General features: G+C 39.1%; 1 protein-coding gene across 7 annotated transcripts in view; it reads right to left on the bottom strand.

The window, feature by feature from the left end:
• Nucleotides 1-1,876: 1,876 nt before the first annotated feature.
• ptpn13 (protein tyrosine phosphatase non-receptor type 13) overlaps nucleotides 1,877-18,008 on the bottom strand; it is a 46,377-nt gene continuing 30,245 nt past the window's right edge. The window contains exons 18-49 of one of the 7 annotated variants that reach the window (XM_015051346.1): nucleotides 17,445-17,877; nucleotides 15,777-15,883; nucleotides 15,163-15,216; nucleotides 14,594-14,683; nucleotides 14,147-14,254; nucleotides 13,912-14,049; nucleotides 13,334-13,815; nucleotides 12,827-12,958; nucleotides 10,209-10,302; nucleotides 10,046-10,131; nucleotides 9,787-9,955; nucleotides 8,438-8,652; nucleotides 8,199-8,297; nucleotides 7,733-8,106; nucleotides 7,153-7,312; nucleotides 6,876-7,031; nucleotides 6,491-6,662; nucleotides 6,150-6,360; nucleotides 5,936-6,018; nucleotides 5,771-5,832; nucleotides 5,331-5,486; nucleotides 4,999-5,164; nucleotides 4,823-4,909; nucleotides 4,639-4,733; nucleotides 4,499-4,554; nucleotides 4,306-4,406; nucleotides 4,049-4,197; nucleotides 3,607-3,697; nucleotides 3,183-3,520; nucleotides 2,889-3,104; nucleotides 2,732-2,794; nucleotides 1,877-2,639 (exon numbers count right to left, since the gene is read on the bottom strand). In XM_015051346.1, coding sequence (XP_014906832.1) covers nucleotides 2,562-2,639; nucleotides 2,732-2,794; nucleotides 2,889-3,104; nucleotides 3,183-3,520; nucleotides 3,607-3,697; nucleotides 4,049-4,197; nucleotides 4,306-4,406; nucleotides 4,499-4,554; nucleotides 4,639-4,733; nucleotides 4,823-4,909; nucleotides 4,999-5,164; nucleotides 5,331-5,486; nucleotides 5,771-5,832; nucleotides 5,936-6,018; nucleotides 6,150-6,360; nucleotides 6,491-6,662; nucleotides 6,876-7,031; nucleotides 7,153-7,312; nucleotides 7,733-8,106; nucleotides 8,199-8,297; nucleotides 8,438-8,652; nucleotides 9,787-9,955; nucleotides 10,046-10,131; nucleotides 10,209-10,302; nucleotides 12,827-12,958; nucleotides 13,334-13,815; nucleotides 13,912-14,049; nucleotides 14,147-14,254; nucleotides 14,594-14,683; nucleotides 15,163-15,216; nucleotides 15,777-15,883; nucleotides 17,445-17,877 — 5,021 coding nt within the window. In that variant the 3' untranslated portion in view covers nucleotides 1,877-2,561. The remainder of the gene's footprint in view (nucleotides 2,640-2,731; nucleotides 2,795-2,888; nucleotides 3,105-3,182; nucleotides 3,521-3,606; nucleotides 3,698-4,048; nucleotides 4,198-4,305; nucleotides 4,407-4,498; nucleotides 4,555-4,638; nucleotides 4,734-4,822; nucleotides 4,910-4,998; nucleotides 5,165-5,330; nucleotides 5,487-5,770; nucleotides 5,833-5,935; nucleotides 6,019-6,149; nucleotides 6,361-6,490; nucleotides 6,663-6,875; nucleotides 7,032-7,152; nucleotides 7,313-7,732; nucleotides 8,107-8,198; nucleotides 8,298-8,437; nucleotides 8,653-9,786; nucleotides 9,956-10,045; nucleotides 10,132-10,208; nucleotides 10,303-12,826; nucleotides 12,959-13,333; nucleotides 13,816-13,911; nucleotides 14,050-14,146; nucleotides 14,255-14,593; nucleotides 14,684-15,162; nucleotides 15,217-15,776; nucleotides 15,884-17,444; nucleotides 17,878-18,008) is intronic. The other 6 variants (XM_015051348.1, XM_015051347.1, XM_015051349.1 and 3 more) reach the window with 6 other exon arrangements.

The following is an 18,008-nucleotide window of genomic DNA, read 5'->3' as shown; positions in this document are numbered from 1 at the left end:
CTTCTGCTCATGAAATTATCAATTATACTATGAAAGCAAAGGAGGATTTAAATAAGCAGGCTGTGTTTTAGTTTTGCTCTGATTTAAATATTTAGCCACAAGGAGGCAATGCGGCTCAACTATAAGCATCTAAGTTTTTGACTATACAGATCTCTCCAAAGCTTTATTGTGATGATATGGTTTCCATAAATGTTGACAAATGAGAGAGAAAATCTTTATCAGTTGAATAAAATGTCTTTAGAGTGAGGCAGTAGACAGAAGCAAATATTTTTAATGCCCCTCATGAGTGAGAACTTTGTAAAAGATTTATTTTTACAATTAAGTCTAAGAAACTTTTCACCTCCATCTCAATCAGCTTTGGACATATAAATACTGACATTTCTGCCCCACTCATTTTGAAACAGCTCAGACTTTTGAAATTGGATGGTGGGCATTTGTGGAAAAGCAATTTCCTGCCCACCACAGCGACTTCATTGGATTTAGGACTTTGACTAAGTTTTGATCTAAAGTATTCTGTAACAATTCTGCAAAAGTACTACATATCCATATCTACATACATAAATATGTGTCCAAGAGTGTATTTCAAACAGAATATATATATAAAACAGAAAATAGTTTACAGTCTGAGCAGATACAATATTGTTGATTTTTGCACTCATCCAAAAAGTAGTAATTGAATTGAATAAATATTGCTAAAATTAGAATCCCTATGCATTCTTTTGTAGCTTCAAAACACTAAGCCAGATTTTTTTTTACACCCAACTTAGACTTAATGTACTGGTAAGTCCTCCATTGTTGAACAGAAAAAATAAATTAGAAAACTGAAGGTAAAGCAGAGTTATATGGAACCCTTCAACAAATGGCCATATCAGTGAATATTAGCCAACATTTTGAGCAACAAGTTTTATTGTTCTTAATACGCATTAGCATACAGGATTCCTACATACTTTTCATGAAAAAAAAATCCACTTTTCTGGACCTAATTTTCTCAATTTCAAATAATTTGCATAGACTTATATGAAATACTAAAGTTCACTATAAATTTGTAGTAAATATGCCAACAACATACAGGCCTAGAAATATACATTATGCAATAAACAAGAAAATAGAAGGAGGGAACAAAGGAGAGCAGGTAGGAAACAAGGTAGGAAAGAAAGTAGGACAAAGGGCTCAAAAAAGGACAGAAGAAACTAAGACTGGATGGAAGAGAGGGTAGGACACAAGGAAGAAATGCAGAAAGAACTAGACAGGAATGAAGGGAGAAAAGAAAAATGACAGGAACTCTGAGGAACAAAGGAAGGACAACTTTCAGACCACAAAATAAGAAATAAGAATAATGCAAAGACATACAAATGTTTTCAACACATTTGAACACTTGGAAAATAAAATTATATTCCATACATTTCCAGACTACAGAGGAACTCTGTGCACTGTAATTTCCAAATATTACAAAATATGCCAGAACAAATGCTTCCAATTAGCTTAAAGAAAAAAAAAATCCATATTTTGGCACCACATAGTGGTAGAAGTCGTCAGCTACTGTCTGAACTAAAATGTTCGAATGATTGCAATCTGGTTTATAGGTTCAAAATGCCTTAAAATATACAAAACTAGATCAAAGAAATATGTGTAGAGTGCATCTCAATGATGCATAAAGTCTGTTGCATTGTGAAGGTCGCAATGTGCATCATTCATAGTCTTCAGACTCAAAAAGGTTTATTGTGTAAACTTGAAGTCAAACAATAACATTTCAATAGAGCACAACATACCACATACCAAGTTCAGCCCATATAACACTTTTTTAGAGTGCAGTCACTTTTATGGCATCTATGTCGCAGGGGTGAAGCAAACAGAGTAAATACAGCAACGTTTCTTCTTCTGACATTTTGGGAGCGTGCTATCCGCTAGAGTCGTGTTTAAGGATCAAATGATTGAAGCTTGGAGTGTGACTGCAATCGTATTACATGGCATGAATGCAACCGAAACAGCTGTAAAATGCTCAACAATAAAATACGAGAAGACAAAATAAAACTTTTAATATTTGATCTTATTTAAAAGAAATTTCCCTCTACATAATATTTCAAACACATCCAGTTTAATTTTTCCATAGATTAATAATATGTACACTTTCAGTTTATCATTTGCCTCAGGCAGTATGTAATAACTGTATAATAGATTTACATAGCAAATACTGACACAGTATTCTGTCAAGGCCAGTTCAAGCATCAACATACACATAAATGTTCCACATAAAATATAAAATCATTTCATCATCAATAATAATAATAAAAAAATCTAAAGGAAAAATAAAACATTAACGTTCTCTTGTTTGATAGGAAATACAATCAGCAGCTTGCATAAATGCAGTGAAAAAGAGCAGCAGCTACAGAGAACAAAAAGCAAAAATAGAAAATATACTTCTTAAATGATTTATTCTCAGCGGGGGGGCGAGGGAGAATAGATAAAGGCATTAAAAAGTAGTGTAATTTGGCCATTTTTGCCTGTATTGACTTGTTCTGCTTTGCTCCGACTGGTCACCCAGGATCTAGAAGATATGGTTGCTATCCTGAGATGTTTTCTTCTGCTTTAAGGCATCTGAGGACATAGAGAGCCACTTGATAGCAGAAAATGTACTGCTCCTATAAAAACAAAACAAGCAGTGAAAGATGAGCTAAACATCGTAGAGATAAATATAACAAATTCAGCTACTAAATACATCAGAGATAATCACCTCTGTCTGGATCATTCCATGCCGCTGAAGTCTCATGTTTCGCACAACATCTGAAATATCAAACTAAAGGAAAAAAAATATATATATATTTATATTTTTTTATTAGATTACACTAATGAAATAAACCTCCCCCATAAACAAAACTTTGCACACTCACGTCTGCGTCTTTACTTATGAGGCCCAGAACCACGTCGATGCAGATAAGGGCCCCTGAGCGACCGATGCCTGCGCTGCAGTGTGTGATGATGGGTCCTGATCGATGAATGTGTCTCATGTAGGAAATAAATGTGAGCAGATGCTCGGGTTGAGAGGGCGTTCCGTGGTCAGGCCATCCGGTGTAGTTCAGGTGAGTTACAAGCTTCGTCTCATTAGTCTTAAAAGAGAAACACACGGATGTTGAAGGTCCCACTTAATCTGCCCGAGATGTAAATCAGCATAAAATCACGCTCACCTGGACATCTTTGACCTCAATGAGGCGAATGACAAAGTGGTCCAGGTGCTGGTCTTTGACGAGAGTTATCTGCAACCTGTCGTCCACCATCTCCGCCGTCCTCGGCGTGTCTGGCCAGTACCGCTGACATTTCACTTTGCCGCTCTCGATCTCCTGAGTCATCATGGCTATCACGTTGGCATTCTGCTCCCACACCATCTGCCAAAAGTCGCCCAGCGTGGTGGGCAGAGGTCCCTGACAGGCGATGTACTTGAAGTGCTCGTTCTTCACTTGCATGTTGATGAAGTTGGCGTTGATGTATCCGCCGTCTTTGCCAATAACCACACGAGTTGTGTCGACTACAAGATACGAGTTTAGTGTTATTAGTTTTAATTTGGAAAAAAAAAAAAAAAACAAGTGGAAAAAGCTGCGATGCTTTTCTTACATGGAATAATGTTCTTGTAGCGGTTCTTCTTCTTGTTCTCCTTGGTCTGACCGACTAAGCAGTCATCAAGCGGCTGTAGATTCTGAAGATTCTAACAGATAGAAAGATAAAAACTAATGTTTTCACTTTTTTTTTTTATTTTATCAAAAATCATTTGTTGTGCTTTACTAAAACTCTGGGTGAACATCTCTAAACTTGTGAGGTGTGACAATTGGGAAAATGAGAGGATTCCAAATTAGAGTAGACAAAAATATATTTGCAGTTAGATCTTCATAAACAGAAACATATTTCTGGTTTGGTGGAGGAAATTAAAGTACTAGAAGAATAACTGACCGTGTTAAAGAATGAAATCCCACATTCTTCCGGCCAATAGATGAACCCCCTATATTCCCTAGAAACAGCTCCTGTACCAGCTACTACAGGCATTTAGATCCAAACTTACTTCAAATTCTTGCAGTGGGATTTTCTGGTCCAGGAGCCCCTTTATCACACGGACTTTAGAGTGGAGATTAGTTCCTGTGTACTGGCCACCGGGAACCACTCTGACAAGGGGTAAAGCGGTCAGCTCATCCTTAGTGATGATTGACTTGTCTGTGCGAAATAAAAAGATACATCCAAAACTAAATCATTCAGATCTCCTTCCTGAAACCAATCAAATCCCAAGTTTCATTTATTTAAAAAAAAAAAAAAATAAACTACCATCTGTTGACTGGGAGCTGATCTTTTCAATGGGGAGCTCATCACTTCCCCATGTGAAGTCTTCATCGTCTGGCTGCACAGCACTCATCTGCAGGTAGCTGCTGTTTCGAGCAGAAACAGTGCACGCATTTCAGAAAACATGGCAACACAACCTTCATTTTGCTAAAGTTTACATCCAAATCCAAACTCGTACTTTTCATTCCTTGGGTTGTCGACGCTCTCTTCTTGCCACGTTGCTTTCCGAGAACTCTGCGTGAATTAGAAACGAGCAATTTAACAATAAAGAAACATTTTAATGGCTGAGTTTTATTAAGTTTGATGTTGAATTTGTACCACAGGAGAGTCTTCAGGTAAAGAGCATCCATCACAGTCCGTGTCCTCTGAAAGCTCCGTGTCTTTTTTCTCCTCCAGAGGACCATCGTCATAGTCTGTCAAGGTAGATTAGAAACATTAAGAGGGCAATTTTCAGTTTTTTTACCCTCCGAGTTCATTTGTTCTATTGTTTTATCTGCAGTACCTATTGGCGGTATAGTAGGGAGGTTGGTGGATTTCTGTTCAACCAACATCCGAAGCTTAGTGGTCACTCCACTATCCTCGCTCAGATCTAAAAAAGATTAAAAAACAAAATTTAAATTCAAGTTTAGCAGCTGTTAATAAAAACCTGAAGAGCAGAACTGAAGCCCTGGCTTGTACCTGTGTTACCATTGCACTTGTCAGAGTTTATAGGTAGATAGGCCAGGTATGTGTTTGGGTTCTGGTCAGGTGGTCTTGAAACAATCAGATGCACCAGGCCTTTAGATTTTCGAATGGTAGTGACAGCTTTGGTGTGGGAGATATTAGTCATTAGGTCATCATTCACCTGGAAGATGAAAGACAGTCGGCCATATTAAAACCATCAAAAAAGGCTGCATGTTGTGTTTGAGGCTTATGTGTGAAATACGTTTTCAAAAATTCAGAGAATTTTTTTTTTTTATTAAAACAAGCCAAGATTATATAGGAAACAACAAAAGTCTAACAGTACTCACTTTGAGCAGCCTGTCTCCAACCTTCAGCTGTCCTGAGGACTCTGCGATGCCACCTGGAGTGATGGACTTCACAAAGATCCCCCTCTCCCCTCCAATTAGAGAGAAACCGAGACCTCCAGACGGTGGCTTCTCCAGATCCAACGTTATGATCTCCTCCTACACTCACAAAAAGAAACATATGGGGTTCCCTTTAACAGAAGCTCACTGTGACTCTATTTGTCAGAAACACTTCTTTTCCTTGGAGCTTTTTCATATTTTGTCAGATTAAAACAACAAACTGTAATAAATTTCATTGGGTTTCATTTAAATACACCAAGATAAAGAAGTGAAAGCTCAAGGAGCCTGAAAAACTTTGAAGGACATTGTGTGGGCTTACTTACAAATAAATAACAAAAGTTAAAGTTTTACCACAAAAACTTAAAATGAGGTTCGTGGCTCACCTCTGCAGGACAAAGTCCGGCGAGATCCTCAGTGTCTCTGGAACCGTTCCTTTTAAGAAACCCTTAAAACAACAAAAAAATTGCTATTGTTACATAAAAAAAGGCTAGATGAAATGAAGTCCCAAATAATAATAATAAAAAAAGTCTTCAACATGCAATACAAACCATTCATGCCGGATGACAGCTTGGACAGGTTGTTGTCCAGAAAAGTGACATGTTTATGTTCAGGAGATACAGGCATTCCATCTCTGAGGAACAAAGAACAGAGCAAGTAAAAAAAAATTGTAGTTTCTGAATTTATTTTGTAGATATCACAAGTTGTCAAGATAAAACAGAACAAGCTAAACATTGGATAGATTCAACATTGAGTGTGTGATACCTTGTGGCCTTCAGACAAAGGTCATTCAGGGAGAGCTCCAGGAGTCTGGTACTCTCACTCAGAGTTAGATCCTGGGTTGGAGCCCCATTAATGTAGTGGATAAGGTCAAGTGGTTTCAAGCTTCCCTCTTTTGAGGCTGGTGAACCTGGTATGACATCTTTTACAAATAAGACCCCATAAATGCTGTCCCTTCCCCCATCTAGGACCAATCCTAAGAAATAAACAAAAAAAAAAGAGATAAAAGTTAATTTAGACACAGGAAGTAATTCAGAATACAAAATTTGAAGAGTCCAACAACAAATTGAACATATTTTAATGTCTAAAAGAGGGACATTTCTTACCCAGTGGCTCTTGGCTGCTCCTGAAGCAAATATCAGGGAGCAGGTGGGCTTCCACTGGGAATTTGGGAGCTTCCAGAATCCTTCCCACCACCAAATCAACCAGAGGAGGGGCAGCACGGACTAGACTGACCACCTCAGTGTGGTTCATTGAACTCACATCTGTGTTGTTAACCTGTTGGAAGAAAAGAATGCATCCACAAAATGAAATAGTTGAAAATAAATTGAAACACCTATCCAAAACTGATACAGCAATGATCAAAACAAAACAAAAAAAAAAAGATGCGACTGAATCTGAACTAATTAGAGATTAAATTTAAGTATTTTTTTTTATTCAAATGGACAAAAAAATAAAAAATAAAAAAAAGACATTGCTGTGAATTCATACTTTGATCATTCGGTCGCCAGGCCTGAGCCGTCCATCTGCTTTAGCCGGATCCTGGACAATGTCATGGATGTAACAACCTTGATCGTTGCCTTTGGTGAGGGTGAAACCAAGGCTGCCTTTTTCTGACTTCAACAAAGAAATCATCAGCTCTGCTTCCTAATAACAAAAAAAAAAAACAAAACTCTATTATAGGAATGACCATGCATGGACAGATCTAGATCCTTATTTTAGCACAGCTGTCTTAAATTACACTGTTCCTCTTTTCTGAAGTCCTTACCGGGATCACTTCTTCTACATCCTGTCCATTGCTGGGGAATTTGAATTTTAAGGGCAGCGACATTGGAGGGGGCAGGGGATCAGGACTGGGGGCAGAGGCGGAGGATATCACAGGCAGAGGAGATGACTCCATATCGACTTCCACAGGTGACGAAGAACTCCTTTCAAAACATTTGCAAAGATTTAAGGAAATATTTTTTGAAAAAAGAAGAAAAAAAAAGATGCATCGAGAAACTGGCTAGTGACTGAAATCGGGTCTTAATTAACTTCCTGCTCAGAGAATGCACAACACGTGATGACAGGTGCAGATACGTCGACCCTCATCAGTCAAACAAAAATAAGTTAGAAATTATAAATCAGTGAGGTGTCTAAAAATAAAGTTAAAGGGAGCACAGAGACGAAGGAAGCTACAGAATGTTAAGAGCGAGAGAAAGCAAGACTTTCAGCAGATAACAGAAAGGTACTGAAACGTTTCTCAGTTTCATTTATCACCTGTGACGAAATATGCCGTTTTTGGTAATGTTGAGGGTCATATAGAAAACTGTCTGCAATTGTAGGGGAGTGCATAACAGATCAGGTACCTGTTGCTGAGGTCCAATCTCGTCTTTGAGAGGTTCGGAGAATAAAAAGCTGAGTGGAAGGTGCCGTCCAGATGACCAGAGCTGTCAAAGCGTCCCAGTTCTGCGTTGCCACTGGGCGTTTGATAGGCACTCCTGTCCCAGCTTTGCAAGCTGTGTTCAAAGGCGCTGGAGGTGAAAGCTTTCTCCACCTCCTCATCGCCGTCGGTGCTGTCGCTGTAGCTGTTGTGTCGGCCGGGGCTCCTGAAGTTCAGCCTCACCAGAGCCTCTTCCACGGGGGTTTTCGGAGTCGTCTCAGGAGGCGTCTCCGTCCTGCTCAAGCTCTGACTGGGTTCTGTAATGGTTACGGGCACCTTCCTGGGTGATGGCTTGGGTGTCTAAGAAGGAATATGTCATTTTTAATTTGTAATTATTTAGCAAACTGTAGCTATAAAACCGTTTTTTTTTTTTTTTTTTTAAAGCAGCTCACTGAAGCTGAGGCGTCCATGTCTCGAAGAACACCTTTTTCAGGCCTACAGAGCAGCAGCGTCACTTCCTGTCCAGTTCCTCGTAAGGCTGATATCACCTCCTAGGTGCAAACAATATATGATTAAAAAAAACAACAACAAAAAACAAACATAATGATCAAAATAACGCTGCAGAGAAATTTGAATTCCAATTACACACAAAAAAAGAAAAAGAAAAAAAAAAAAACAACAAAGTACAAACATGTTGTGAGAGTCCTTTCAGCGAGGTTTGATTGACTCGCAAGATGACATCGCCCACGTTGATGCGGCCACTCTCTGCGGCCGGCTGGCCCGGGAAAAGCTTCTTCACTCTCACCAGGCTGGGGCCGTTGGGCTCATCGGGGGCGTGCTCTTCTCGGCTGAAGCTGAAGCCGAGTCCAGAAGTGTTCTTCAGCAGACGGACGTCAAACGTGTTATCTGTCGGAACGAAGATGTTAATCTGCAGTAAGAACCACGTTGAGCGTCGGGTTAAGGTTCAGTTAATAAAGAATGAAAGTTACTTGTTATCAGATTTTCTTCTTACTTTGTGATATTACACGAAATTTCCACTTGGGTGCACAATGTTCTTAGAGAAACAAATCTGATTGTCAAGTAAATCAGAAGCTACTCAGCCATTTCAGTTCTCTGGTTAAAGTATGACTAGATAATCTTTGCCTGATTAATCACAATTATGCCCTGAAAGTCCTGCCTCAAGGTTGCATGTTTACATCTAAACCGGACTCTTAGAGGTGAAAGATTTGAATCCTTCATTTTTACACCCTTAGAAGTTTCTCCTCTTTTTTACATAAAAGAATCTGAAAAATGTAGTGTGCATTCGTATTCAATCCCTCCTCAGTGTACTTCATGAAAAACACATTTCAGTGCAATTGCAGCTGCAAGTCCATTTGGGGAACATCTGCAAGCTTTCCATATTTACAGCCTGAGTTTTCTGATGATTCTTTGCAAAACAAAAAGAAATGGTAGAGATGGTGAAATTTTAGGACACTATAGCTGCCTTACATTATGTAATTTAACGTAAACCAATGACATGCAATATAACAATGGGAAGCATTCAGTAAAACCCATTAAGAAACAACTGGAGGCATAGTCACAACTGCTGATGCAACTATTCGTGGTGTTTCGTGTTTAATAAAAAATATATTTCTAGTACATTTTCTTAAAAACGAGGTGAATATAAAAACAACTGTGTAATTTTTTTAAATGTTTAATCAAAGTCATTCCAGGAAAAAATGTGTTCGGCTTCTTCTCCGGTCGGTTCTAGGAAGTTCGGCTTGTTCTGACTGCCCGCTCAGCCCTGAATAGGCACCAGGGCACAGCTAATGGCTTGTTCAGACATGCTCATTTCCTTTCAAATCACATTATCTATGGCAAGTTACTTTGCCGGGAGTGAGAACAAAGAGTTGAATTGTGAATATTTCTGAAAAATTGCTGCCTCAAATAATCAGCGGTATTCAAGATAAGACAACCTCAGTCTGTGGAAACTAATGAGCTTTTCAAGGAAAATCTTGTGAAGCTACACACCAGCTGAGAACCCTCCTCATTAAGTCTTACCTTGCGTGACAAAGCTGTAGTCGGGTTTCTCTTTGGCCTCTGGTGGCTGCTCCTTGTCCTTGGTTTGAGAGTGGTTACTGGCAGAGATGCGGGTGTTGGATTGAGGGGTGAGGGGAGCTTGATTGCTGTTCTCAGGTGAAAGACCTTTCTCCAGGCGCAAGTGAACCGTCTGCACACACAAAACGTGATTTACATATCGACCAAAGCCATCTGGACGACTGCTGAACAGCTTGTTATCCATGTAAGCGCCAGCCCTCACCTGGCCCGTTTCTCTGAGGACGTCAACAGCCTGGTGATGAGTGGCTCCCTCCAGACTCTTTCCATTGACAGCTAATACTCGATCACCTGCGCCAATGACACACCCGTCATTAGTTAATTTATCTCCACTGTAATGTATGTGGCATCGGTTATTAGCCGCTCACCTTTCTGTATTCTCCCATCGAGATCTGCAGCTCCTTTAGGTACAAGGGCTTTGACATAGATGCCTCCATGTCGCACTGTTGTGTTAGCTCCACCCTAAGAAATGAAAAAAAAAAAAAAAACTCTTTAGCCAAAGGAAGTTGATACTTTTAGGATTTTTCTATTTGGGTTAATGGTTAATGTTAAGTTTTTTTTTTCCTATTCTACCTTAAAATTGTAACTAAAAATTGTTCCATCAAATAAAATGTCTAGACGTTGAGTTTTTTAATTATCTTAAACAAGTCTTGGATCTTTTCCAGTGCTGCCAGCAACTATTAACACCTCTGGTAAAGATGTCAAAATTGCTTAAATTGTCCCCCCCCCATCATAATAAAGATTTTTTTAAACAAAATTATGGCATCACAGTGTGTTTAGCCTGAACTATATATATAGCACTATAAATTTGTGATCCGTGGCTTTCTTTTTCTCCGAGCTGTAAAGCTGACATCGACGGTTCACTTGGCACTCCTAAAAATGGGTGAGGATGTTATTAAAGTAAAGCAAATGTTTGGGGATCTAAATCAGCTCATTTGTAGGAAGATAAATAGCTACTTGCCTGGATTTGCCTGTACAGCCAGAACAATAGCTAATAAGTTTAAAACAACTGGAACTGTGACCAAAAAAAGGCTGGATGAGGACCAAAGTTTATTTAAGCTGTCATGCACAGCCAGGAGGATGGCAAGGGAGGCATAGCACTAGGAAAAAGTATTTAACTCCTTCAAAATTTCTTCTGCTGTTGTTTTGTTTTAGTATTAGACCAAGATAAAGGTTTAACAGCAGGCAGATTTTTATATCAGACAAAGATAATGGGAGTAAATACAAAATACAGCTTTTGGATTATTTCAGTGAAAACAGCTGTCAAAAAAAAAAACAAAACAAAAAACAAGCCATTGTGAATAAGTTACTAAATTATGAATCAACACCCAGCTTTGGCTGCCAAACTGGTTGAATGAAAAAACAAATCACTTAGCCATAAGCCATCTGACAATGTGAGCTAAGAAAACTCAACAACAAATCATCATACATAGACCCAGTGTCATCTGCAAGTCTGGGTTAAAAAGTAATTGCTTAGATTTTACAACTATGATGAACTCCAATAAGAGGAAGAAACACAGACTTGTGATTGATCCTAGGAGAGCATGACCTCTCACAACAACTCATCCAGGAGGCCACAAAAGAAGCCAGATCAATATCTAAAACACTGCAGGCCTCACTTTGCTCAGTTAGCATTCCTGTCCATAGTTCGCAATAATAAAAAAAAAGACACCCATTAGAGAAATTCAAGTTTAAAACCACCCGTTGAGCAACAACAACAAAAGGCCCAGCTATATATTTGCTATATTTGCAGAAAAACATGATCCGTAAAGCTCTAAGTAAAATAATCTTTGCAGTAACAAGACAAAACAGGGACTTTTGGAAGGAGTGCGTCCTGCAACATCTGGCATCAAACTAACAACGTTTTGGAGAAATTACATTACGCCAACTGTCAAACAAGGTTGTAATGTGATAGTCTGGGAAGTTGAAACGACTTTTACCTCTGAAAAAAATAAAAGGTTCTGGAGAGGCCTAGTCAAAGTTTGGACTTAAAATTGTAAGTTGTTGCTGCCAGTGGGGCACAGCCAGTTTTTAGGTTTGGGAGACAATAACATGCCATATACAGTCAGGATGATTTTCCACCTTTAATAAACAATGTTTAATAAACAATGCAGTTGCATTGTTAATTTACTCAGATTATCTCCGTCTAACATTTGAATTAATTTGAGAATCTAAAGCAAAAACAGAAGAAATCTGAAAGCCAAACTTACGACTTTGTATAATAAATCTCCAAAGCCAGAAAGTTGCGGAGTGCTGCAGTAAAAGGGTCTAAAATTGTTTTAGGGCTTTAGCAGGGCGGTACTAACTACTGGGGCACTGAATAATAAGTCTTGATTTTCTAAGACAACAGTTGGAGCATTTATCGTTCAGCAAAGATGTATCTGAAAATGATACATTATTCAACATGATGTTATTGACAAATTTACATTAGAGATATAAAACACAAATGATCAACAACACTCGAGTAACAATTTGTCCTTTCGATGAATATACTATGAGCTCAAGATGTGCATAATCAGATCCTAAATAAATACTATTCGTGTTAGAAATGTTAAGACAATAAATGATTACTAACCATAATGCATAGCGGACAGCTTATAGGGATATACATAATCTAGTAACTGGTAAATTGAATGTTGCCGTCTCTAAGTAAAAATCCCAGCAAATCAATTTCTGAATTTTCTGAGAGAAAAGTTTGATTAATGGCGCTCCAGAAAAAATCTGTCATAAACTGAAGCCAGCCATAGAAAATCCCACAAAGCAGCTCTTTGTATGCAGTTGTTGGTCATTATTGCCAAAGTGCAAAAGATACTAGGACTTTATTAGCATTTTTTTAATGAAAAGATTAAAAAAAACACACATGCAAAATTAGTTATATTACCAGAAGCTACTCCAAAAGAAACCAACCAAAACCAAACCAAACACAGAAGAGCGACAGTGAGGAGGACGAGCCAGAAAGGAGCCAAAACAAAGAGAGGGTGAAAACCTTGTCGAACAGTACCGTGACATTTATGCCCAGGCTGCTGTCAATTTTGGACAGCTCAACGTCAAATAGATCTCCTGGACGGAGACTATTGACCCCTGGGGCATTACCATTTAAATTTTCCGTGATGTTTTCCTGCAAACAGAGAACATGGCATCAAGGTGAATTGAACATGCAGTGAGGAAAGGGTGATCAAGGCCAAGAGAAGAAGATAAATTTGTTATTGGAGTCAGATGCATATCATGCAGTATACAGATTAAAAAAAAAAAAAAAACTAAAAAAGTGCTTTCCACTAACACCCAAAACAACAAGTCAAAGGTTAACCACAGGCAGTTAGTGGTGTCAAGCATCAGGCAGCTAATCTGTGATGCTTGTGTTCATGGGTGAAGGATTTGTTCCAACAAAACTAAGAGATGATTTATGGTTCTCTCAAAACAGATGACTATTATGTTGGGAAATGGCGGGCAAACATTATTAAAAGCACTAAATTCATAACAACAAGGACCGCACCTTTTTGGCCTTCACTTTCTCTTGACTACTGGAATAAGTCTCTTCATCCATGTCCGTATCCCCCCTGTCGGACTGCTCAGAAACCGGAGGAACTACTGAAAGTTTGACTTTTCTAGTTTTCGGAGGCAGAGCCGGAGGCGACTGATTCAGTTCAGCCTTTGGCTCTGGTCCTCGAGATTCGGTAGCAGTTTCAGAGGAGGCGGCAGCTTTCACTCTTTCCAAGGCCTGCTGAACTCTATCGCGAGGCGGCTGGTTGATTTTAGCAGAGCTGCTCATCCTGGAATCCTGAGAGCCGAGGCCGCGGCGCTGAGGTGCCGGGGAGGAGGCAGACGTGGGAGTGCCGGCGCCGTGGAGAGGAAGACCGGAGCTGACCGTGCCATGATGTTCCTCTGATGACGGGTCAGCCTCTCGCTCTGGTCTCTGAGCAGGTTTAGGTGAATTAAAATATGATTTGGGTGGTTGGGGAAGAAACGGAGAAGAATCTGACAAAAGAAGAGAAAAGGGCAGTGATGTAAACCTGAGAGGAACGTAAATAATCAGACATTTTACTTGCAACCTAAACAGATTTATGTCCCTACGTTTATCCTGATAGAGCCTCTCTTTTGGTTGAGACACAACCAGAGTGACATCATCAGGAGCGCTCTGAAGGATGTTAACCGTTTCATCGTGAGGATAGCCGTCCAGGTTTATATCATTCACAGATATCAGCCGGTCACCTGAAACAATTAGTCAGTGTTAACAACAAAGTAATACAGCAAAGGAGTAATTTACAGCAGGATATAAAAATAAGGTCTCTATGAACGAGACTCCTACCAGGTTTCAGAAGTCCGTTCAGATCAGCAGGACCTCCAGGAGTGATGGAGCTAATGATAGTACCGAGGTTTGTACGGCCAGAGTTCTCCCCTCCAACAACCTGAAACCCTACAACATCCACAAGCACAAATATAGACTTGCAGAAGTAATAATATTTCCTATTTTGTTTCCCCACATCACACACATTTCAACAAAGTTTACCACAAGCCATGTTCTAACACAGGTAAAAGAATGAGCAAAGTTCAGACTTAAGCATTTGTAACTTAAAAAAGGCTTAAAAAAATGTATGTTGCCTTCCAGAGTCCATTCAATCCAACTGAGTTTAAACCATTTCAGCCCATTAATTAAAATCTTTGTTTGTGATAAAAGTGGAGCTCATTTGTATGCTGAGAAACTCTCTCTTTGGTGAAGTAAACATCACAAATTAATATGAATATGGATTCTTACCCAGCCCATATTTCGCATCTTTCTTTAAGTTTACAGTTGTGATCTCTCTCTCTAGAGATGGCAGCTCGTTCAGCTTTTTCTTCAAAGAATCTGTACAATAAAATAAAGTAAAATGAAAAGTAGCATTTTTAGTTAAATATTTCATTGTCAGGAGACACTTCCTCTTCTTTGAATTTCTTAATATTTCTTAATATTAGCTGGATCAACTGTAGGCTACCCCGACCGTATTAAAAAAAACAAACAAAAAAAAACACAGTAACCATTAATCTAGATGAAAACAGAGTGGTGATGAAGGACTCCGACTTCAGCACAGCAGCGAGAATAAAGAAGAAATGAGAGACATGCATGAAGCTATTAAATAGTGGGACTGTAGCCAAAGTTCAGATCCACAGGCCAGCAGCAGAAACAGAACAAAGGCTCAATTTTAGATTATACAAGTCAGATTTACAGACGTCTATTTTTGGTTTGTATCCAGATTGTACCGTCATGCACGGTCAACTGACAGAAGAAGAAAATGGTCATGTTTTAGTGCAGGTTCCCAAATCCTTTTTTTTATACATCATGCATACCATTAGCAGAAGCTGGAGTTGAAGGAGCTCCAGAGGAACTGAGCATACTGACACCTGCAAACAAGAGATCAGCCATTAGTGATTCACTCTTTATTTATTGTACAGGAGATATGTTTTTTCTGTTGATGATCAGGCTATGGTTGCTTTTGAAATAGTGCACTAGGAAAATATTTCAATACTTTTCTTGCTTTTTCCAAATAATATATATATATATATATATATAAATACATTTGCATTCAGGAAATATTAAATAAAAATATATCTCTATTATTATTTTTTTTGTGGTTATTTTTAGTTAATTTAAGTAAATTAAGTTTGTTATTGAATTGAGGGACTCCGTAAGAGCTGCAATAAAGGATTTTTATGTAGATTTGCTCACTCTTCTTATTGGATACTAGAAAAAGAAAAAACTGATATCTAGAGAATTGTTTCTTCTGATACTGAGGAAACAGTTAAGTAGGTTTTTACCTCAGTATAATGTGGAAAAAATTTACTTCAGCCATGTAAATGCTGGAGTAAGACAAAGATCCAGTCTACAGACTGAGCAAGAAATCTTTAGAGGAAAACATCTTCATATTCTGTTTTCTTTGCAATAATCTCAAAATGAATCTTACCAACTACATATGCTTGGCCATTGTCCTCAATGGAAGATGAGTCCGACTCCTTTTTGGACTGACTGAGGTGCCATGATGGGCTGTTCTGGAGAACTGAACCCAAAGACCTGAGAAAGACAGAAAGATGGCAGTTTATCTATACAGCACATTAAAAAAAAACATAACCAAAGTGCTTTAAAAATCATTTGAACAAAAAATACTTGAAGGAAAATGAAGCAACGTCATCCCAGACTCCGTTCAACAGTTTTGTTTCAGCCTCCACAGAAGCTTCAGTGCTTTTTTTATTTCACTTTAGACCTTGAAGCATTTAAAAAGGAACTGGTTGTTTGACTGCAGTGTAAATGCTTGGAAGGCCACATAAATATGGTGGGACAAGACCATTTTAAACTTTATAAGCCAACAATAAAAGTTTATAATTGATTCTAAAATGGACTGGGAGGCACTGGACGTAATGTTTCCTTCAGAAGATGAGAGCGCTGCATTCTGGAAAGTTTGTAATTGGTGGAGGGAAGACTGGTACAGACCAGCATGTAGGGAATTGAAATAGTTCAAGCATGAAGTAATAGAGGGATGAATAACGTTCTCCAGATAATAATAATATTAATCTCTATTTGAAGAGATAAAACTCAGCTAAATGTTTCTATGAAGGTTTCACAACTGCAGAGATCCGTTTGAAGCCAGAGGGAACAAAATGTGGTGGGAGGGAATGCTGTTCCACCTTCCAGTGTTAATCATCTTTGATTGTGCTCAGCACTGAACAAGGGAGGCAAAAACTAAACAACTGAAACCAAATGCAATATAAAGCGAAGTGCTTTACTCGAACCGTTTCTCAGAGTCCAGCTGTTTATTTAAAATGTTCGAAGCAATCTCAATGCATTAGAAGTTCCTGGCAACGTGAAATTGACAAGCCCTAAATAAACCAGCAAATGCAGAGCCAGGTACAGCCTCCCACGGACACAGGGGATTGTGTACCCCCACACACAGAGATTCCCCCCAGAGAGTCAATTAGGCAGAGGCAGAGACCCGTCTGTTGTGTCTCTACAGTCAAAGCACAGGTTAGGTTCCTGAAACAAATCCTCACTTAATAATCTTACTGTGTGCTAAGGTCAGCACAAAGGGGTTTAAGGGAACAACCCACAAACACACACACTGGACTAGGCTTGGGAGGAATGGATTTTTTTCACAACAAATCTGACTCTAATCATTTTTTCCCCTCACTTTCTTTCTTAAAAATAAATGACAAATGACAGAAACTTAATTTTTATTTCAATTATTTCTTGTGGAAGTTGACCTGAATTTAAAGCTGAAGTAAATACAAACTACGAAATATGCTTGTGAAACAAGATGATAGGGCAGGTTGATATCACTATGAACTACAAAAACTCAGAGTGCATTGGTATAAAAAAAAAACAACAAAAACAAACAAACCAAAAAAACAAAAACTTGATTTTCCAAAAAATAAATCGTCAAATAGAAAATTTGATTAATCGATAAAATGTATTTATTGCCCAGCCCTACTCGAGGCCCATCTAAATAAGTAACTTGGACAAATGATTCATAAAATAAAGCTGTAAAAATCCAAAATCTGACTGGTTCTCCTCAGAATATGCACTTTTGTGTGTTCAGAAAATGCATTTAGCTCTTAACATTTACATTTTATTTACTTACTTGTCCTGAAGATGAGAAATTGAGTCAGTGTCTGAGTTTGCCCGCTGACGTTGCTGGAAATTGGAAGTTGCCTGGTTTAACTGGGGCTGCGTCAATCTGGCGTTTGACGAACGGAGCAAATCCAACACCGGGTTCTGCTCCGGCTCCGACATCTGCGCCAGGTTGTGGTGGGACCGACTCATCAACCGTGGATTGGTAAAGGCGGTGGAGGCCAGCGGGTTGTAACCTGGAAGGTGGAGCTCGTCGTGGACCAATACAGAGCCGGCCGGCGTCTTGTTGAGAGCCACCTCCGAGTAGGAGATCCTCTTCAGGTGGTCCGGGTTGGAGCGCGTGGATAAGCTCTGGGCCAGGCTGACGGGCCGTGCTATCCGGGCTGATGTGTCTCCACCCTGAGAGTCTACGGAGTACTGCATGCTGCTCAAGGGGCAGTTCTCTGATGAACGAGAAGATGAAATGCAAAATATTTTCTACTCGTTTCTACTGGAGGATTCAGAACCAAATTGGATTACTTGGGTAGGTTTGTACTTTTGAAAGTATCCTGAGCCTTCGAGGTGAAGCCGTATA

Source organism: Poecilia latipinna, unplaced genomic scaffold, assembly GCF_001443285.1.
Source record: "Poecilia latipinna isolate Pla-1442-1.1 unplaced genomic scaffold, P_latipinna-1.0 Scaffold1041, whole genome shotgun sequence".
In the NCBI taxonomy this organism is placed as follows: domain Eukaryota; kingdom Metazoa; phylum Chordata; class Actinopteri; order Cyprinodontiformes; family Poeciliidae; genus Poecilia; species Poecilia latipinna.
This window is presented reverse-complemented; position numbering and strand designations above follow the sequence as displayed.